The sequence below is a fragment of the Molossus molossus genome, unplaced genomic scaffold (genome assembly GCF_014108415.1).
Source record: "Molossus molossus isolate mMolMol1 unplaced genomic scaffold, mMolMol1.p scaffold_m16_p_17, whole genome shotgun sequence".
Classification (NCBI taxonomy): Eukaryota; Metazoa; Chordata; class Mammalia; order Chiroptera; family Molossidae; genus Molossus; species Molossus molossus.
Window position 1 is genome coordinate 60,416,752 of NW_023425352.1, and position 23,477 is coordinate 60,440,228.

Consider the following 23,477-nt stretch of genomic DNA (forward strand, 5'->3'; position numbering starts at 1 on the left):
TAGGCTAGATGTGAAATTTCCAAGGGACCGAGAGTGCAGTGAGGGTCCAGAGACCATAGGAAGCACCCTGCATGGCCTGTATCCAGTGCAATCGTCCACTGATTGTTCCAGAAGAGAGGAAATGATGTTCTCTGTATCCTTGCCCATCTTAGCTCCTTCAATAAACCTGGTTTAAGTGGTACTAGAAAGCATCACTTCTGAGCAAATGGGAAATCTTTGCACTTCGCTCCCAGGAGGAAATGCCATTATCTAAAGCATACTGAATATTGCTGAGTCCTACACAGTGGCAGCCTCTTCACAGACAGTAACTTTCCTGTCAGACAATCTCGTCCTCACTTAAATACACACATTGTTTTCAGTTTATCTCTCATTTGTCCCTTTTGGTTGCTTTGGGAAACTATCCTGGAATCATATAAATAACCAGTTGCAATAAAGAATCCAAAGCAGTATTTTAAGGCCACCATTTATAAAGCTGTCTTTAGAGGGGGGAAAAAAAAAAGTAGAGTTCAAGTTTGGAAGAAAAAACTACAATTGGAAACTTCATATTTTGAAACTTAAAACAAGCAGAAATTTTATTGCTCTTAGCTTGGTTGATCCTACAAATCTTGATCAATGTTTAATGCAACCTAAAAGCAAAATAAAAAGTAAATTTGTTTTAATACAATTAGAACTGTAAAAGTGTATGAGTCAAAGAAAACAGAGTTTAGACCATTTATATGTGACTATGTAAATGAAACTTTTTCATAGTTTCAAATTATTGCAAATAAAATCCAATTCAATATAACTATGTTCTCAATGTATTTATAACCCACCCTTGCTTCTACTTCTCTTGCTATCCTCTATTGGTATCCTTATCCTCTTTGCAGGAGTCCTCTTCCTGTACCCATCCCTTAAATGCTGGAATTCCGAATGGGTTCATTCACCCTGAGCCCCTCCTTTGTTCTGCATGCTCTCCTAGGTGCCTTACTCGCTCTCCTAGCTTTGCTTAGCATACATGCACATGACTGCGGACTTCCTATCTCGTGCCTGGACCTCTCTCCTGTCCTCCAGACCCGTACTGTACATAAACTGGCCCTTGGCCATTTTCACCTGCACAGCTCAGTGTCACCTGAAATACAAGCTGTCCACAACTGAAGACATAATTTTCACAAAACCTATTTTCTCTTCGTATGTTCCTCAACTCAACAAATGGTAAAGCTCAAAAGTGGTCAAGAGTCCATCCAGCTTCCCAGAAATCTGGGCATCAGCCTTATTTCTTTCCCTCCTCTAACCTCCCAGTCAATATCAAATCCACTCGGTTCTCCCCATCTCTGCTCTTTGCACCCTGGTCCTAGCCTGGGTCACCTTTATGTGGATGACTGTAATAAGTGGTCTCCTGTTTCCATTCCTGCCCATTTAAATCTTCTCTCCACTTTCCAAAAACACAGATCTAATCCTTAGGCCCTTTAGTGACTCCCACTGCACTTAAGTCCAAAATCCCCAACATGACCTAGAGGGCCCAGTGTGATCTGGCCTTCATGCATGTCTCCAGCTCCACACCATTCTCCTAGCTCCATGCAACCAGCCATAACATGGTACTATTTCGGTTCCTTGAAAGCACCTTGCTGTCTCCACCTGCTGGGTTTATCTCAGGCTGATTCTTTGGACTTCACTTCCTTGAGAAGATATACCCAAGCTGGGCCAGGTTTCCCTGCTCTGCCCTCTCAAAGCACCTTCTCCACTGGCCTATGGCCCCCAAAGGGCAGGAACCCAATCTGTTATGTTCACTGGCATTTTCTAGCATCCTGCAGAGTACCAAACATTTAATAGAAGTTTCCTACCGACTCATTAGCACCCAGTATTTCCAGCTCCACTTTCTGAACAGCTTTTAAAAACTCCAGGTCAACATGATAGGACACAAACTAAATCTCTACAAGTTCAAGAAGATTGAAATCATATCAAGCATTCTTCTCAGTGCCATCACAATGGCATGACACTAGAAATCAATTGCAACAAGAACATGCAAAGACATTTGAACACATGGAGGCTAAATATCATGTTATTAAACAATGAATGGGTTACCAAGGAAAGCAAGGAAGAAATTAAAAACTACCTGGAAACCAATGAAAATGAACACACAACAACACAAAATCTATGGTATGCAGCAAAAGCAGTTCTGAGAGGGAAGTTCATAGTACTACAGGCCTACCTCAAGAAACAAGAAAAATTTCTAATTGATTGTCTAACCTCACACCTTAAAGAATTAGAAAGCAAACAAAAAGAAAACCCCAGAGCAAGTAGAAGGAAGGAAATAGTAAAGGTCAGAGCAGAAATAAATGACATAGAGACCAAAAAAACAATTCAAAGGATCAATGAAACAAAGAGCTGGTTTTTCGAAAAGATAAACAAGATTGATAGACCCTTAGCTAGACTCACCAAGAAACAAAGAGAGAGAACCCAAATACACAAAATCAGAAATGAAAGAGGAGAAGTAACAACTGACACCACAGAAATACAAAGGATCATTAACAGCTACTACGAACAACTATATGGCAACAAATTCGACAATCTAAGCGAAATGGACAAATTTCTAGAAACACATAGTCTCCCAAAACTGGACCGGGAAGAGATAGAAAACATGAACAGACCAATAACAACTAAGGAAATTGAAGAGGTAATCAAGACTCTCCCAGCAAACAAAAGCCCAGGCCCAGATGGCTTCACCGGAGAGTTTTACCAAACATTAAAAAAAGAACGAACACACATTCTCCTCAAACTATTTCAAAAAATTCAAGAAGAAGGAAGATTTCCAAACTCGATCTATGAGGCCAGCATAATTCTAATTCCAAAACCAGAAAAAGACACTACAAAGAAAGAAAACTACAGGCCAATATCCCTGATGAACATAGACGCCAAAATCCTGAACAAAATACTAGCAAATCAAATGCAGCAATACATCAAAAAAATTATTCACCATGACCAAGTGGGATTCATCCCAGGGATGCAAGGCTGGTACAATATTCACAAATCAATAAATGTGATACACCACATAAATAAAATGAAGAATAAGAACCACATGATCATATGAATAGACGCTGAAAAAGCATTTGACAAAATCCAGCATCCATTTCTGATAAAAACGCTCAGCAATGTGGGAATAGAGGAATCATATCTCGACATAATAAAGGCCATATATGAAAGACCTACAGCCAACATCATACTCAATGGGCAGAAACTAAAAATATTTCTATTAAGAACAGGAACAAGACAGGGATGTCCGCTTTCACCACTCTTATTTAACATAGTACTGGAAGTCTTAGCCACAGCAATCCGACATGAGGAAAAAATAAAAAGGATCCAAATTGGAAAGGAGGAAGTGAAACTGTCATTATTTGCAGATGACATGATATTATACATAGAAAACCCTAAAGACTCCATCAAAAATCTATTAGACTTAATAAATAAATTTGGCAAAGAAGCAGGATACAAAATTAACATCAAGAAATCGACAGCATTCGTGTACACCAATGATGAACTCACAGAAAGAGAAACTGAAAAAACAATCCCATTTACCATCATGGCAAAAAAATTAAGATACCTAGGAATAAACTTAACCAAAGAAGTAAAGAACCTATTTGCAGAAAACTATAAAACATTGAAAAAAAAAAAAATAGAGGAAGATATAAAAAGTGGGATCACATACCTTGTTCATGGATTGGAAGAATTAACATCATTAAAATGTCCATACTACCCAAAGCAATCTACAGATTCAATGCAATCCCCATCAAAACACCAATGACATATTTCATAGAACTAGAACAAATACTTCAAAAGTTCATATGGAACCAAAAAAGTCCCCAAATAGCCACAGCAATTTTGAAAAAGAAGGACAAAGTAGGTGGGATCACAACACCAGATATCAGGTTATACTACAAAGTGACTGTAATCAAAACAGCCTGGTACTGGCATAAGAACAGGCATATAGACCAGTTGAACAGAACAGAGAACCCAGAAATGGACCCAAGGCAATATGCTCAATTAATATTTGACAAACGTGGCAAGAGCATACAGTGGAGTAAAGACAGCCTCTTTAATAAATGGTGTTGGGAAAATTGGACAGCCACATGCAAAAAAATGAAACTAGACCATCAACTTACACCATATATAAAAATGAACTCAAAATGGATAAAAGACTTAAATGTGACCCGTGAATCCATAAAAATTCTAGAAGAAAATGTAGGCAACAAAATTTAAGACATCATACGCAGCAGAGTTTTCACTGATACATCACCTAAGGCAACAGAAACAAAGAAGAAAATGAACACATGGGAGTACATCAAACTCAAAAGCTTCTGCACAGCAAAAGAAACAATCACCAAAATGGAAAGGCAACCCACTGTATGGGAGAACATCACTGCCAATGATATATCAGATAAGGGGTTAATTTCCAATATATATAGAGTGGTCATACAACTCAACAAAAGGAAGACAAAGAACCCAATTAAAAAATGGGCAGAGGAGCCTCTCCAATGAATAGACACCTCTCCAAACAGAATATACAAATGGCCAATAGACATATGAAGAAATGCTCAATATTACTCATCATCAGAGAGATGCAAATTAAAACAACAATGAGGTATCACCTCACACCTGTCAGAATGGCCGCCATCAACAAATCATCAAACAACAAGTGTTGGCGAGGGTGTGGAGAAAAGGGGACTCTAGTATACTGCTGGTGGGAATGCAGACTGGTGCAGCCACTATGGAAAACAATATGGTGTTACCTCAAAAAAATTAAAAATTGAACTTCCATTTGACCCAGTGATCCCACTTCTAGGAATATACCCAAAGAAGCCTGAAACACCAATCAGGAAGAATATATGTACTCCCATGTTCATAGCAGCACTATTTACAATAGCTAAGATCTGGAAACAAGCCAAGTGTCCATCAGTAGATGAATGTATAACAAAGCTGTGGTACATATACACAATGGAGTACTATGCAGCTGTAAGAAAGAAAGATCTCTTATCCTTTGAGATAACATGGAGGGACCTGGAAAGTATTATCCTAAGTAAAACAAGCCAAGCAGAAAAAGACAAATACCACATGATCTCACTTATATACGGAATATAATGAACATAACAGTCTGAGGAATACGGTAGACCCAGAAACATGGAAGTAGGGCACAGACTGACATCCCTCAGAAGAGGGGGTGGGGGTGTGTGAAGAGGTAAACCACAGAACTTATATGCATGTATGCATAACCAACGGACATGGACAACAGAGCCGGGGACAGGGTGGGGGCATAGGAAGGGGGATGCCAATGGGATAAAAAAGGAGAAACATCTGTAACAAAACAAACAAACAAACAATCAAAAACTCCAGGTCATCTCTGTCTAGATCACCACAATAGTTTTCTCAAGTTCTTCTCAAATCTATCACTCCATTCTCTTCTATGTGCTGTAGCCAGGTGGCCTTTCCAAAATGAAGTTCTGGTCGTATCAGCCTCTACTGCCTTTAGGATAAAATGTAATCATCTGAGCACAGACTTCAAACCCTTTCATGGATGGGCCTCCACGTCGTCCCCTGCCTTATCCCACCCTTTCCTGCTTCACACTCTCTATAGTATTCCCTGGCTGGGTCTTTCCACTTGCTGTGCTCTCAGCCCCCCACCCAACTACTGAGTGACAAATAACTGGCTTCTTCCAGCAAGCCTTCCCTGACCAAGGTGCCTCAACTGGGCGGCTGTTTCTCCTGTCTGCACACTGACAAAGGTTGACTAAATGTGCCATCTGCCAGGACAGTACCAGTTTACACCTGCTGATCTGCTTCAGTATCAATAGCTCCTTCTTTCACTCTCAAAGCATACTCGTTTAGACAATATATTACCTGATTACTCTAACAATGACTATTAATTGCTTGGTCAGTTGTCTGTTTCTCCCCTAGACAAAGTCAAAACTGTTTTATTCACAACAGCATCAGGCATAGTGCTTGGCATGTAAAAAACACTGTAAATTTATTAAATAAAAATTGTATGGACTGTAAAAGTATACACTTTCATTAAGATACTTATTTGGTTCCAGGGTTTGCTACAAAGAACCAAAGTGTTGTCCCCCACCCCTCCAAATTTAAAGATCATGTATTTCACCAAATGGTTTTAAATACATATCTTGAAATTTTCAAAGTCTAACTCCAAAATACATATACCACCTTCTGCACAAGAGGGTACACTGTTACCCCAACCTGAGCTTCCAGCTACTGCCCCATCAGTGCTAATACATTTGGAAGGAGCCAGATGTGTCCCTAGCCTTGCCTTGTAGCCAGCTGCACACATTCACAGAAGGGCAGAAGGCTAAATAGGGATACAGTCAGCACCCATTAGGGAACTGGTTTTCTTTCTATGAAGCAAAAGACCCATATGCCAACCAACCCTGGCCTCATATGCTCAAGGCTTCCCCAAAGTAAAAAAATCTGGGTTTCACAGAACACTCCCCTAATGATACTCACATCAGAGAGCATTGGTTCATCAAGTTCTTCCACTCTGCTCAAGTTAGGTGCCCCATATCGATCACTTATTTCAGCCAGTGTCTTGCCTGAGTCTGTTGCTGTATCCTACAATCATAAAATTCATTTTTACTTTTCTTTCTTTCTTTCTTTCTTTTTCTTCTTTTTTTCAGATAGAACGGAAGGTAGAGAGGGGAGAAGAGAGAGAGAGAAACACTGATGTGCGAGAGACACATCAACTGGTCGCCATCCACACGACCCCAACCAGGGCAGGGACAAACTGCAACCAAGGTATGTGCCCCTAGTGGAAACCGAACCCAGGACTCTCTGGTCCACAGGCTGACGCTCTAACCGCTGAGCTAAACCAGCCAGGGCTCATTTTTACTTTTAAATGACTTAACAATTAATACATTAATTTTATTTTAATTTTGATAAAACATTTCTGAATTACAACATCGAAATTCAGCATTGTTAATTAATGGAACAAACCAATATCTGTTAATGGCAAGAGAATTCTAGGAATAAATGCTAAAACTTGCTTAAAAATACATTCAGAAATTTTAAATATATCATTGTAAGTAATTATGTGGTCAATATCTCACAATATTCTGGTTTTTAAAAATACAAACACAAATTGAATGTCCAATTTTTATCCAATTTTGAGATTTTGCTTTTTAAATTTAAGCACACTATATTTGTGGCTTGTTATTACTAGAATATATATTCAGCCTATCAGTTCTGATAATCTCCTTATTAAAAATTTAGCTACTAATGCGTCAAAATTAAGCTTTAAATTCCAGGATACTCATCTATTTCACGTAACATAGAAAAACTTTTTTCTCACCTCTGCACTTGAAGTACCTTCACCCTTAGCTATATTTTCCATACTCATTTTCATCTCCTATAATATATAAAAAGGAAAATACTTGGAATGTACTTTTCATTTTGATTATGTTTAATTTTCAAGCTTTTTTTGTGTGTGTATGTGTGTGTGTGTGGTATGTGCCCCTAGCAGGAACCGAACCCAGGAATCTCTGGTCTGCAGGCTGATGCTCAACCACTGAGCCAAACTGGCCACGGCATTTTCAAGCATTTTTACTTTCACATATGCTATGATCAATTTAACAGTGAAAATACTGTCACTCTTAAAGGACTGATCTGAATACAATTAATACAAAACTGACACTCAGTCTCATTTAATATTCTATACTAATAGAATATGATCATGTTTTGTTTACAATTAAATAGTTTCTAAAAAAAAATGAAATGGGGAGGAACTTCCGGTCAAGATGGCAGCGTAAGTAAAGGCAGTCTCGCCTCCTCCCACAACCACAACAAAATTATAGAACAACCACCATTCAGAACCGCCTGAAATCAAGCTAAATGGAAGTCCTACAACTACAGAATTAAAGCAGCCGCCATATCAAGACTGGTAGGAGGGGCCGAGGCACGGACTGGTGGGTCCCACACCCATGTCTGCGGGATAAAAATCAGGAGGACACCTCGGCTGGGAAGGTCCTCCCTGAGGACTGAGGGGTCCCCGTCCCACACCAGGCACCCAGCTCAGGGTCCCAGCGCCAGGAAGAGAATCCCCATCACTTCTGGCTGGAAAAACCAGCGGGAACAGAGGCTGGCAGAGGCTGAGGCTGCTGGAGCCCCAGGCAGCTCCTTAAAGGGCCCGTACACACACTTACTCGGACTAGCACCCTCCAGGCTCCAGCATGGGGGAGGCAGTTGGAAAGGCACCAGAGACATACTGTGAAGAACTAAGTTGTTTGGCATAGGTATGAGAGCTGGAGAGGCAGTTTTCTCCTAGACAGATGTGCTGACGGAGGTCGTTGTTCCTTTGGTGAGCCCTTCCCCAATAGGATAGGCAGACAGCCGCCATATCTGGGACTCCAGCAACCTGGCTCACACTGCTGGCCCCACCCTGGTGATTCCCGCCCCACCCAAGCTGTTTCCAAAAACTTTACCATAGGATTGGCCTATCTTGGATCCTGCTGCAGAGTTTACTAAACTCTCTCAAACAAGCAGCATCAGCAATCCCCAACCTCTCATTAAGTGGCCAAGGCCTGGCACTAGAAGCAGCCAGCCTTGGTTCACAACTTGGCTTTTCCTCAGCACCTCCGACCCCAGCACAAGAAGCAGCCATCTGCATATCACTTTGTAGCTTATGCCTGGTGGCCCTGGATAGAACACAGGCAGTGGCTGACCTTGCCCCAGAGCCAGCACACCCAGTGGACAGCTTCAGACCACATAGAAACACCACCACCCAACCACCTCCACAAATGACACACTCAATGAGTGAACTCAGAGGATCCCAAAGCCCTAATGAAGTAAGTCTTGCTCTGTTTGGTGGGCCCCTACACAGCTGATCCTCCAAGGCAGTCAAAGGTCAATGGTCAGAGGGCACAGCCAGTCCTTGCAGCTGATCAGCCTGAGTAAATCCTTCCCACTGACATGCCAACAGCAATCAAGACTAAAATACTACAGAAGGGTGTACAGTCCACACTAGGGGTGCACCTCGAGAACCCAGCTGGGGTGATGAGAGAGACCATGCCACTGGATCCTACAGGACACCTACAACAGTAGGCCGCACTACAAAGCCTAAGGGACATAGCACCTCTGCCTAATACACAGAAACAATCACAGGGAAGAAACCAAAATGAGGAGACAAAGAAACATGTCCCCAATGAAAGAAAAGAACAAAACTCCAGGGAAAGAACTAAACAAAATGGAGATAAGCAATCAATCAGATGCAGAGTTCAAAACACAGGTTATAAGGTTGCTCAAGGAACTTGGTGAGACATTCAAGGAACTTAGTGAGACCTTTAAGAAACTTCAGTAAACCTCCAAGGAACTTAGTGAGAACATCAACAACATAAAGAAGGACCAGTCAGAAATGAAGGATGCACTAACTGAAATAAAGAATAATTTACAGAGAATCAATAGTAGAGAAGGTAAAGCCAAGAAGCAAACCATCAATCTGGAATATAAGGAAGCAAAAAACACCCAACCAGAGCAGCAAAAAGAAAAAAGAATTAAAAAAAAAAAAATGAGGATAGTAAGGAGCCTCTGGGACAACTTCAAGCGTGCCAACATTCTCATCATAGGGGTACCTGAAGGAGAAAGAGAGAAGAAATTGAAAACCTATTTGAAACAATAATGACAGAAAACTTCCCTAACTTGGTGAAGGAAAAAGACATACAAGTCCAGGAAGCACAAGGAGTCCCAAACAAGTTAAACCCAAAGAGGTCCACACCAAGACACATCATCATCAAAATGCCAAAGGTTAAATACAAAGTGAGAATCTTAAAAGCAGCGAGGAGCTTCCATAAGACTGTCAGCTGATTTCTCAAAAGAAACTTTGCAGGCCAGAAAGAAGTGGCAAGAGATATTCAAGGTGATAAAAAGCAATGACCTACACCAAGATTACTCTAACCTACAAACCTATCATTTAGAATCAATGGATATATCAAAAGTTTCCCAGACAAGAAAAAGCTAAAGGAGTTCACCACTACCAAACCTGTATTACATGAACGTTGAAGGGTCTTCCTGAAAGCGAAGAACAAAAATATGAACAATAAAATGGAATCTACAAACAAAATGAGCAAGCAGAACAGAAACAGACTCATAGATACAGAGAACTTTTTGTTGCTTGCCAAATGGGGGGGAGGGGGGCTAGGGGGATGGGTGAAAAAGATTTAAGTAATTAAGAAATACAAATTGGTTGTTAGACTGATGAACCTCAAAGGGAAGGTGGAAGGGAAGGCGGGATGAGATAAACCAAAGAACTTCTATGCATATATGCATAACCAATAGACACTGACAATAGTGTGGGAAAGGCAGGAGGGGGGCAGGATTGGGGAGGAGGGGGTCAATGGGGAAAAAAGGGAGAAACATCTGTAATACATTCAACAATAAAGATGAGTTTGAAAAAAATGAAATGGATTGAAACATCAAATCTGAAGCCAAATTATTAGCAAATATCAAAAAGCAACAAAACAAAAATGTTAATAAACTCTTAGAGTAAACTTTAGAGAGAACTTGCAGTTAAGTAGAATTGTACACATAATAAGAAAGAGGTAAATATTTCTGAAGGAATTAATGTGGCCCAAGTCACAGTCCAATGCACGGATGCTCTCACAGTACCCGAGCAATGCCCTGTATAGTACTCCAAACACACAGGAGGCCTTGCTCTGACTATGGAATTGTTCTTCTAACCGACCACGCCTTGGTATAGCCTCTATCTTTTCATTCTAAGGCAGCACGGTGACCTAACTGATCCTGAGCTGAGTCATTTTGGCTGTTCAAAGGTAGTGATCGTGGACCATATACAGGGTCACAATAATTATAGGAGACATACAGGCATACTTCTCAAGGCCACTCCATTCACCTGTACCATCTGAGCCCACCACACATGGCTGCAGGGGGAAAGGCCATGTTGTCAGGGGCCCTGCTCCCAGCCAGCTGATGAATACCTGACACAAAATAAGCCAGTCAGAACCCTTCCCCAAGACGCTTTTCTGAACTGAAGCCAGGAAAGAATCCACTCCTCTCAAATGGTAGGAGCCACAACATTATGAGATCCAAGAGCCTTTAAGAACCACGTGTCTCACTCATGTGCAGCAAACCAGGCCATTGTGAGAGAGGCTGAAACTAAGGGCCAGAGAACAGCAGAAGGGAGAACCCAGGTATTTGACTCTCGTGCACCTAAGGGTCTGGAAGGTACAGTTGTACCAGAGCCCTTCAGTTTAGTTGTAAAACCCTTTCTTCAACCCAAGATCCTTCCAATAAATTTCCTTTTGCAAGTGATAGTTTAAGTTGTACCTCTGCAGCCACCAGAAGGCCAGGGCCAAAGGACTCATCTCCAAGCAATGGTTTAGGTAGGGGTCCTTTGCATGAGAGAGGTGAGGGGTAATAAGCTAGTAGAAATATGGATTATTGATGTTATTGTGGCTCTGGTTACAAATTCTGATTATGCTTGCAGATAGTAACGAGTGGAGCCATTATGGAGCCACAAAACAGACTGGAATTCCTCCTCTAAATCATAGACTTTCAAACATTCAACTATAGTGTGAATCCTGAGAAAAAAAACACCTACTAAGAAGGGCTCCTAGTCACCAACTGGGCTCAAATTAATAAAAACAAACAAACAAAAAAACCCAGCCTAGCAGGCATTTCTGCACAGGGGCCTCTGCACAAACCACTTCACAGAGAAGCCTGCACTGAACTGCCTGCCTGCACTGTGTTCCTGCCATCTGAGCCAGCCTTTATAAAGGAGTTCCTGAAGTCTTATTTCAACCAATAGGACTGAGGTTTTCTCCATCCCATCAGAGCAGTGCAGCTCCAAACAATCAGAGCAGCCCTATTCTGACCTATTAGGACAGTGCCCTTTGGACAAATAAAACTGAAAGGATATGAAGTCTTCATTTGCATGAGGATGGATCAGTCAGGGACCAGGAGCAGAGACTTCTGTCCATATGACCCAGCTCCTCTGTCTTGGAAAGTACTTTTCCTTACTACCCATGCAATTCCTTGGCTGAGCTGAAACACTGAAGATGTCTTGCCAGGACAGAGTAAAGCAGATGGGGCACGAGGCATGGGGCAGAGCAGAGCTGTCTAGCCAGAGAGGGGCCTGGCCCCAGACCTGTTCTATAGTTGTGCTATTTTCACATTCGTGCTGTATCACAATTGAGCTGTTTTGCACTGGATATAGTCTCCTTCTTCACTGCAATGCAACTGGGGATTCTTGCTGGAGTTGAATTGGCACAAATGACCACTGGTTGACAATAGCAATCAGGGCATCTCAATAAAAAATACTTCCAATTCTCTTATCATTTTGATCACTGTCTTCTTGATATTCCGTTTTTATTTATTTTGTTATCTTTTTTAAAGATTTTTTTAAAATTTATTTTTAGAGAGAGAGGAAGGGAGAGAAACAGAAACCTTGATGTGAGAGTGGAACACTGATGGGCTGCCTCCTGCATGCCCCCCAACTGAGGATTGAACCCACAGCCGGGGCATGTGTGGTAACCGGGAATCGAGCCAAGACCTCTCAGTCCATGGGACAACTCTCAGCCCACTGAGACACACCAGTCGGGCAACCCTTCCAACTTTTTAAAAATTGTTTTAAGTGATGATGCTGTCATCTAAGCTGTTAATAAACATATTCTATAAAATCTGCTTCTGTTTTTATTTTAAATTATGGAACAGAACAGTAACATTTACATAACAGATACTGGCTATAAACATATAGTATGAAATATCCAGTTGAAAAGTATAACTGAGATGTTTGGAAGTTTAGCCTATATGACACATACTTTTGGGATACCAGGAAATACTGACCAAACTAGAGGTTTGACATTGTACGGACACAGTAAATGAAGATGAACTTTTTTATTTAAGTTACTGCATAGTTTATTTAATAAAAGACATAAAAAATACATATTAACAACATATTTTAAATATAAATTATTGTTGATAATACATCTAACATAAAGAGATGCACTACTGTGTCAAAGATCAGAATGCCCCCAATATTACAAAGAGCTTAACCTTGAACATTAACCACCATAATTAGAAACAACTCTTAACTAAAATACTTAATATTGCTATTAAAGAACTATTAATATCACTATTATAAACTGCTCACATAGCAGTTTTGCACACACAATCTTTTTTTTTTTAATCTTCACGCGAGGACATTTTTCCATATTTTGTTCAGATAGAGTGGGAGGGAGGGAGGGAGGGAGGGGGATAGAAAGGGAGAGGGAGAGGGAGAGGGAGAGGGAGAGGGAGAGAGAGAGAGAGAGAGAGAGAGAGAGAGAGAGAGAGAAAACAACGTGAAAGGGACACATCGAGTGGTTGCCCCTGCATGACCCAACCAGGGCCAGGACAAACTGCAACCAAGGTACGTGCCCTTAGCAGGAACCGAACCCGGGTCTCTCTGGACTGCAGGCCGATGCTCTAATAGCTGAGCCAAACTGGCCAGGGCTGCAAACACAATCTTGTTTAATCCTTAAAACAATCCAGTGAGATAATGCTAATAATATTATACCATTACCTCTATTTTTCAGAAAGGTAAACTGAGATTAAAAAGATTCTAAGACTTGTTTAAGTCACACAGCTGTGTCTTTAGACTATGAATCCCATGATACAACATTTAGAAAAAATAGCTTGAGGATTCTAAGAGGTTTTAAATAAAACAGACATTTATAAAACTTTAAATTACCTCCTCTAATTGTTCTTGTGCTTTCTGTAGTTCTTCTATTCTCTGTCTCTCTTTTTCTTGCATTTCCAACTCTAGCTGGAGGGCTAGCTGTTGCTGAGTATTCAGAAAAAAAGTAAGTCATGTTAGAGTCAGATCAATTGTAGGAAAAGGACTCTATCACTCTGAAATGTTCCAGGATAATTAAGTTTATACCCACCGAAATTTCAAAAACTTACAAAAATAAATTATCACAGCCACCTAATAATACATTAGCTTTTACAAATATTTCCTGAAATATAAAATAAAAAAGGAAGCTTCCTTAATTGCTAATTGTAGAAAAGCACAGTCTATGTCCATACCACCCTGAATGCACCTGATCTCATCTGCATCTAAAAAAGTACAATTTGGCCCTGGCCAGTTTGGCTCAGTGGTAAAAGCGTCGGCCTGCGGTCCGGAGAGACCCGGGTTCGGTTTCCGCTAAGGGCACGTACTTCGTTTGCAGTTTGTCCCCGGCCCTGGTTGGTCGTGCGGGTGGCAGCCACTCGATGTGTCCCTTCACGTCGACGTTTCTCTCTCCCTCTCCCTTCCTCTCTCTCCCTCCCACTCTATCTGTACAAAAAATAGAAAAATATCCTCGGGTGAGGATAAAAAAAAAAAAGTACAATTTGTACAAAATAAAGTAATTTTCTTTGTTCTTCTTAAAGCAACCAATGAGAGTAAAGCAATTTTTCAGATAAAAGCTTGTTAAGACCACCAAAACTTGGTTACAGAAAGTGGATGAGAAAATCCTAAGTATACTATCTGAAACCACTGATAATCAACAATATTTTTGGTCCCAACTCAATATGTATGTCATACTAGCATAGGGGTCAGCAAACTAAATTCTGTAGGCCAAATGTGACCCAATTCCTGTTTTTGTATAGCCCTAAAGTTAAGAATGATTTGTACATTTTTAAATGGTTGAAAAATATCAAATAATCATAATAACTTATTATTAAGTGCAATTCAAATTTCAGTGTCTATAAATAAAGTTTTATTAAAACACTGTCATGGTCACTGCTTGAATTCTTTTGCACAGGAACAGTACAGTTGAGTAGTAGCAACACAGACCATAAGTAGTGCTCTCCTCACTTTGCAACGCTGCTCAGCACATTAGGGATCACCGTGATATTGTTATAGCTCAACGGTTCTGCAGTGACACAGTATCACTACACTGAGATATTTATTTTTGATCGTGCATACTCATCACATAAAAACAAGAAGTGAATTCTGAATGTTGCCCTTTTAAGACACAGTGGAGAGTGAATTATTAAATTATCAAATTAAATGACAAAATATGGTTTTTTTTTTAAGCAGTGGACACTATACTAAAAGAATACAGTAAGTATCAACATTACCAGATTAAGCACTCATCACAATATTATCAATTCACATAAAAGCAAAGGTCAGAAATATTTAAAAAGTTTTAAAAAATATTTCAACAGAATTTCTTCACAAAAATTAAAATGAAGCTGCAACAAAAGTAAGTTTCCAAGTGTCTCATTTGTTAGTCAAGCAAAGAAACACATTTTCAAATGTTACTTAAACCATGTTTGATTTCAGTGTCTGGAAACACAAGCTTATTTAACATTGAGCTGATGATATTGGGAGCAACATCAATAGTCAATTAAAAGCAAGGCAAATGATTCTCAGTGGTTTTCCTTGGCTCCTGATGAGTGGACAAATGTTCCCAACACTGCTCAGTTCTCGTTTATTCAAGGAGTCAATGCTGAGTTTGAAGTGACTGAAAAATCAGCCTCTGTGAATAGTCATGAGACAACTATAAGCAATAATATTTTCAAAGAAGTTGAAAAACATTAATTCAGTACAACCAGAAGTGAAATCTGCTAAGATGTGTTACAGCAAATGATGATAAAAATATGTGTGGAATTGTGCAACAGAAAAAGGTTTAGTTAGACAAATTAACAAAGCTTGTAAAAATAGTGTTTTGAAGCCTGTGAGAATTCATTGTATTATTCAATGGCAGCTACTATGCAGAAATAATTGAATCTATCATGTGTATTGAGCCAGCAGTGTCAACAGTGAACTTCATTCACTTTTCTGAACTTAACCATCATCACCTGTGACTTATTGTCAGAAAAAGAAGCTGAATAAATCTTGACTTGCACTACCGTATAGCAGTTTCTGTGAATTTTTGAGCTCAGGGCCAAGACTGAAATTTTTCTGAATGAGAAACCACTATTATCAAAAGTTAAATGGCTCTGGAAATGACCTTTTGCAGACATAATATTGTTTTTTAATCAACTCAACCTAAAATTTTAAGGCCAAACAGCACTTGTGAAGGAAAGACAATAGGGCAATAAAACAAAAGAACATACAGCTAAAGTACTGTGAAAACTTGTAGTTAAAAATTTTCCACTTGGTAGACCTTGCCCTGGACTCTCAGAGGATTACAGGAACTGGGTGGGAGGGAAGGAGAGAGGCATCAGCCGGAGCTGACCACTACACTGTGCAAACAGAACTGCTCACCCCTCAGACACATGGCTAACCGCAGATATTCGCTTCAGTACATGCTTGCTTGCTCGCAGACCCTTAGCCCAATTTCTTAACAGGGGCTAAGAAAACTATGTAAGCAACCCATCCCCTGAGCTCGGGGCTGCTCTCTCCTCTGCGTAGGATGGGACAGTCGCCGTGCGGCTAATAAAGCTCTCTTAATTTGAACCCAGTTCGGTGTCTGAGTCTGGTCTGTCTCATTGGTCTACAACACACTTACATGTAAAACTTACACAGCAGAAAAATCATTTCTACTATTAATTTGAATCACAATGCCAAGCTGCTTTATATACTTCCAGTGCTGTCAAAACCGAAACAAAACAAGGAACTAGACCTCCATTCTCCCACCAATTTGCAGCAGATATATTTTCCAAGCTCAAACTGTAGTTCCAGAGTGTTTTTGAGCCATGATGTTAAGTAAAAAGGAAATTTCCATATTTTAAAATCAATTTCACTGTGTAATTGAGAAGCTTGTACCAACCTTCAACTGTAAGTAATTAATCTACAAAACAATGACATGCTAAAAAGCAAATATCAAGAGAAAAATCTAACAAAATTCTACAAATGCCTTCCAAGAGATGACTATGCTCAAAATTATATGCACATGGACTAACAGCAATATTTGGCAGGACGCATGTGTGAAAAGATATGTTTCAAGATAAATACATAAAATCTCATTTCAGATCAGCACTAAGAGATAAACATTTTCAATCAACGTTGATGATACAGAACATTAACTTTAAACTCCAACTAAACAAAATATCATCTTTAATAAAAGAATTTAATTATTTTCAGTAGTAAGTTTATATTACAAAGAAAAAATATATTCAAGTATTATTTATTTCATCAAAAAATATTTGTAAAAATTTATTTTTCTCTCTTGTTATATCTACATAATGCACCATAATACCTACATAATATCTTCAATTTTGCCTTTAGAATATCTACCTTTGCAGAAAGAGTTTGCCAACCTCTAAGCCAGATAATAAATTCTCACCATCAATCCAGCACTACCTTATAAACAAGCTAATAAGTTCATCCCATTAAGAGCATTTTAAAATGACATTTAAATAATACATTTTTAACAAACAGAGATAATAACCAGTGGCTAATACTTATTCACAAAGGGCTGTTAAGATTAATTTCTTCACATCCCTCTATTATCCCCACTAAGATATGTAGCTGAAATGCATTCCGTCAACTTTCAGGCACTGGTAGAAGAAGTGAAATAACTAATCTCTCAGCAATACTGCAAAGTGCTGTTGTTAAATACCAACCCATAATGGTCAACATAACCAGTTTCTTAACATTCTCGGGAAATTTTCAAAACCCAATTCCTTTCTTCACACAAAGAAAGTAAAATCATTACAAAGATATTCAAACACATTTTTTAAAACGCATTTACTTCTAAAATAAGCTCTTAAGTAGAAAACAGCAATAAAAATACTGGCCTGTTCACAAGGACTCGGGCTTGCTGGAGCGTATCTAAATTTTCAAGGGATTTCCAGTCAATAGTATCACTATAAGAACACTTGCTCTTACAATCAACTGGTAGGTCACCACATTCCTGAACCTCCCACTCACTTGATTCAGGGGAATGAAGAGGCATCTCTGTTTCTCTTCATTTCAGCCTCACTCTCTTAAGCTTTTCTCTGTTGGTCCATCTCTCCACATGTCCCTTCTACTCTCATCTGTGTCTGCCCATCAATCCACGTCTTTAACTGACTATAAAACCATTTGCGGAATATCACTGTATCTTTCAGTCCCAATACAATGCTTACGGTTCGATGCACAGCAGGTTGCTTTTTACTGTTCAACATGACACAGCTAGAGAAATATTTGGTTTCTAGTATTGACAAATTTTATCTAAGTAAGATAAATAGACAAATTAAAGAAAGTTAAGTATCTCCACATTTATGGTGTAATTTTTCTTGGGGAAGAACTGCTGAGAAGTTCTCCTTATTCTGATAGATGGGGGACAGACACCAGCCAAGGGAGCTACTAAGAGGAAGGACAGACCCTCACTCAAAGCTGGGACTACTGCAGCAGCCACTTTCCTGTTTGGATGACTGTTTGATGTCCAACTCACACTTTGCAACTTTCCCACAAGAATAAGCCATATGACTGAAAAATGAAGACTCATAAACAGTAAAGTTTTCAACAGTCATATCCATTTAAGATGCCTAGAAGATGACACCCAGGATCAAGAATGGGAGATCAGATTAAAAAGCTATTTTCCATGCCTGTATTTAACTTTTTATCTACACACCCTAATTGGATTCTTTCCCTTTTTTAATTTGTAGACTTGAGTTAAGACACTGGAGTTAAGTACTATATGGTAGAACTACTGGGGTGACTTAAATTTAGTTGAGAGTCTCTCCATGAATTAAATTAGTCCAGAAGCCACTCTGGAATTCTCTCCTATCTAGTTAATACTCCATGACTCGTCCCTCCAACCATGCTCTTACCAACATCTTCAGTTCCCCAATCCTGCTACCCCAAACCCGTTTCAGTCAAAGGGTCTGCCTCTGCCACATCTTCACTCGGCTATCTAGGTCTAAGTGTAGAAAAGCATGTAATCACAAAACCAAGTCAGATGGAAAGTTTATAAGTGCTTGGTCCCCAACTGTATCAGGGTACTCAATGCTACCAAATAATGCTAAGACTCCCTGATCAACTCTCTGCCATTCTCTAAAGCTACCATTTCAAACTCTTCACCACTCTCTCCATAAAGATGATCATTCCTGAAAGATGATCATGGTCCCTACTTCATAAAGAAGAAAGAGCCACACAGAAACTGCTTTCAACTTTGTGCTATACACCTACATGTACCTACACCATCCTCTCCTCTTCCCTTGAATCAAGGAACCAAAGTCCCCTTCTACCTGCTTAACCTATGTTTCAGACTCAATTTCCTTTGTACTCCATGGAAAGCTGACTCTAGAAATCATCCCCTCCCTTCCACTGTTCCTTAAAAAAAAAAAAAAAAACTCCTTCCCTGAAAATCTGCTTGAAAGCATGACCCTCACTCACCATTGCCCCTTCTAAATCCCACCCACACTGCTCCCACCAAAGTCACCACTAGTGGCCTTGAATGTTCGCCCTGCAGTCCTGCTCTCACTCAGCCAGCACACAGGCGGTTGACCAGAGGTCTCACTGAGACACGCTCCCTTGCCTTCCACGAGAGGTAAGAGCTCCCTCTCTGAGTTTTCCTCCTTCCTCACTGCTGCTGCTTCTCCAGCAAAGATGACACATACATAAAGATGAAGATATAAGAAAACCATATGTAAGTAACCAGAGATGGGGAGATTTTCATCATTTGGGTTGCACCACACCAAGGATGACACTGCTAATTCTAGTCACCTCTGAACTCTCTTGCTTGTCTCACCTGCTGAAACATGAGCTCCTCTGCTTTGAGCCTTTCCATCATTTCCTGCTGGATCAGAGCGAGTTCTCTTTCCCGCTCCAACTCGGCCATTTCCTTTTGTCTCTAGCATTGTTTAAAAGCAATATCACATGACTAATTAGAGATAAAACAACTTGTAATAAAAATCTGAAAAGTATCTTATCCACCAACAGTAGGGAATGGATTAAGCTAAGTAAAGTTTATCCATTTGAAAACTGTATAATAATTGGGAGAATTTTATGTTTTATTTTAATAAAGAGCACAGAATTAAAATTATACATTGAGTATGATCCTAATTATGTAAAAAAAATCTACAGATGAATGTTTAGAAAAATATTATAATAGCTAAAAATCTAAATAGAGGTCATCTTTGGAAATTTTCTTCTTTCTACTTTTTCATGTCCAAGATTTTGTAAAATAAACATATTATTTTTCTAATAGAAATAATAATATTGAACTTTTTGAAAAAGCAGACAAATGGGACCAATTACTTTACTGTTCTAAATTTCTAAAAGAAGATCCATACTTACCAGTTCCTCCATGGTCACATTTTCCTTATACTTGTAAATCCACAATGCTAAATATTCTATTGGATCCACTGGGCGAATTCTTGCCACTTCCGCAAGACCTTGAGTTAGACATGTCCCAAAGTACTTTTGAAGATATCTCGACTCCATTTCTAACTCCTAACATCTAAAAAATGTTTTTGCATTAATGCAGGGAATTTTCAATTATGGCACAACAGAAGTAGAGTCCAGTGAGGCCAACAAAGCATTACATCCTGTCACTAGTCATGGGCACCTTGCATCATGGATGGCACAAGCAAACTGGCCCCAGGAAACTTCTAATGGTTTCCAAAAACAGCTCCATAGAAGTCACTACAACGAAAATTGTTTCAAAATCCTGAAGAAGCCTCAAGTCCAAGAGTCAGAAAAGAGATACTGTCATTATTGATTGTGAGAGGACTATCTGTCAAGCAATGCATGTCTCCCTTACTCTTCACAACATACCTGAAAAATGGATGTCATTTTTCAGATGAGGAAGCCCAGGCACAAAAAGCATAAATGAACAGTCCAGGATCACACAGGTGGTACATGGTGGAGGTGGGATACATACCCCACTCCTGATTCCAGAGTCGTTACCTAACTGTCTGTACTAAGACGCCCCTCCCAAACCATGGGAATCATTTTTAGAAAAGATCACAATAGTCCACCTCAAAAAAAAAAAAAAAAAAAAAAAAAGTCCATGAATCTCCAAGTTCAGAGAATAAAAAATTATTCAACCTTCGAAGAATAGCACATGAGGCTCCATCAAGACACTCTGGCCCCAATTTTCTTTTGAGACTCACCTGCAGACAACTCTTCTGCTCCAACATACCCTGGGCTCTAACTACACAGAACATCCTGCCATTCTGCTGATCACATCTTGCACATTTCCATCTCCATGACTTTTTACAAGATACCTCCCTCTCTCTCTCAGATTGGAAAGTATCTCCTCACCGGCAAGACATAGATCATCTCTCCTTCCCTGAGCTTTCTCAGGCAATGCAAAGAAGTTCCTCCTTCCCCAAGAAGCTCCCACAGCACTTGTCACACTATCTGAGAATTACTGTATATACCCATGTCTGTCCTCCCACTAAAGACAAGCTCCTCTAGCTCCTCAAGGAGTGTTTTAATCACAGGGCTGACACAGCTGGTTCTCCAGCGTGGCAAGTGAATGAGTTTCTCAACTCTCCCAGTAATGTCCCAGTCTATTAGTTATGAAGATAGACAGAAATAACCTTAGACCAGATTTTTTTAAAGAAAAATAATGTAGCAACCACTGTATCTCAAGTACTACAAAAAAACTGATCATCCTCACGTATATAATGTTATTTTTCAATTACAGCTAGCAGTCAATATTATTTTATATTAGTCTCAGGTGTACAACATCGTGGTTAGACATTTATATAATCTACAAAGTGATCCTCCTCAGTAATTCTAGTATTCATCTGGAACCATTCATAGTTATTATAATATTAATAACTATATTTCTTATGTCTATTCTGTAACTACCGATTTGTACTTCTTTTTTTTTTTTTTAATCCTCACCCGAGGATATTTTTCCATTTTTTGTACAGATAGAGTGGGAGGGAGAGAGAGGAAAGGAGAGAGAGAGAGAAACATCGACGCGAAGGGACACATCGAGTGGCTGCCACCCGCACGACCAACCAGGGCCGGGGACAAACTGCAACCGAAGTACGCGCCCTTAGCGGGAACCAAACCCGGGTCTCTCCGGACCACAGGCCGACGCTTTAACCGCTGAGCCAAACTGGCCAGGGTCCGATTTGTACTTCTTAATCCCTGCACCTTTTCACCCAGCTCCCCAACCCCCCTCCCATCTGGCATATCTATCTAACTATCTATCTATCTATGAATCAATCATCTATCGGCATACATCTATGTTTATCTCTATCTATATATCTATATCTATACATACAGATATTGAGTAACTATTACATGACAGGCATGAGCAATTATAGGGGGTAGAATGCCAGTGTGTCTAGACCTGTCCCTAGACAAATGCACCTAACATTTTGTAAAAATTTTTTAAATAATTACTAGAGGGTATTATGTTAAGTAAAATAAGTCAAACAGAAGAAGACAAATACCATATGGTTTCACTTATATGTGGAATCTAAAAAACAGACTCATAGAAACAGAGATTAAACTGATGGTTACCAGAAGGGAGTAGGGGTATAGATGAAAAAGGTGAAGGGGGACATAGACAACAATGCTGTGATAACTTTACAGTGAAGATGTTTACCAGACTTAGTGTAGTGATCACACTGCAAGGTATATAAACATTGAATTACTATATCATACATCTGAATTAATATTGTATTCCAACTTAAATTTTTTTAAGATATGATCTCCTGAGATTCATCTGTAGACCCCAATACTGCTTCTCTCATACTATGGTGGTGAGAGTTTAAAGTGATATATAACCCCTATGGAGAGGAATTTGGCAATATCTAGAAAATTACATACATAGTTACCCTTTGACCATCCAATCTCACTTCTGGATTCCTACCTGACAAAAATATAAGGTCAACTATCCACATGGTTATTTTGCACCAGGACTTAGAACACCCAAACTGGAATCCCATCCAAATGTTTATCATTAGGGGGTTGGTGAGATATAACACAACAGGTGACTTGCGCAGATGCAAAAGGAAAGGCGGAAGATCCCTAAAATAGGGAGTGATCTCTAAGACTAGTGTGAAGTGAAAAAAAGCAAGGTGTAGAAATTGTATATAGTATGCCATCTTTTGTATTAGCAACAGCAGTGGGGAAAGGAATGTATATGAGTGTAGGTAAATGGAATCATAAAAACTGAAACTCTAAAAACTGCCACAAATGAACCTGATTCCTTATCAAGCTGGTATTGGTGTCAACCACACAAAGAAAATAATGATTACAACTGAGTTTGGAACAGGGTATCTTCACTATACTTCTTCAATGGGATATATTCTAAATACAAAAAAAAAAAAAACTACACTGACATCTCAAAATCATTTGAAGTGGAGTAAGATTTAAAAGGAGGGGGTGGGGGGCTGGCAAATGTGGCTCAGTTGGTTAAGGTTGTCCCATAAATGAAGAGGCCCCCTGTAGATAGATTGGAGTCAAAGCACATGCTGGGGTTGCAGGCTCCATCCTCAGCAGGGGGCGTGCAGGAGGTAGCCAATCCATGTTTCTCTCTCTCTCTCTCTCCCTCCCTCTCTAAAAATCAATAAAGACCTGCCTGGCAGGTGTAGCTCAGTGGTTGAGCATTGATCCATGC

The 23,477-nt window shown here is 39.6% G+C and overlaps 1 protein-coding gene across 3 annotated transcripts in view; it reads right to left on the reverse strand.

Annotated features, from left to right (window-relative positions):
- DYDC1 (DPY30 domain containing 1) overlaps positions 1–20,342 on the reverse strand; it is a 39,866-nt gene extending 19,524 nt beyond the window's left edge. Inside the window, exons 1-6 of one of the 3 annotated variants that reach the window (XM_036265530.1) lie at positions 20,186–20,342; positions 19,638–19,739; positions 13,718–13,810; positions 7,328–7,384; positions 6,487–6,591; positions 546–626 (exon numbers count right to left, since the gene is read on the reverse strand). In XM_036265530.1, the coding sequence (XP_036121423.1) occupies positions 597–626; positions 6,487–6,591; positions 7,328–7,384; positions 13,718–13,810; positions 19,638–19,739; positions 20,186–20,332 (534 nt within the window). In that variant the 5' untranslated portion in view covers positions 20,333–20,342 and the 3' untranslated portion in view covers positions 546–596. Of the gene's footprint in view, positions 1–529; positions 627–6,486; positions 6,592–7,327; positions 7,385–13,717; positions 13,811–19,637; positions 19,740–20,185 lie in introns of those variants that run through there. The other 2 variants (XM_036265531.1, XM_036265532.1) reach the window with 2 other exon arrangements.
- Between the last annotated feature and the right edge of the window lie 3,135 nt (positions 20,343–23,477).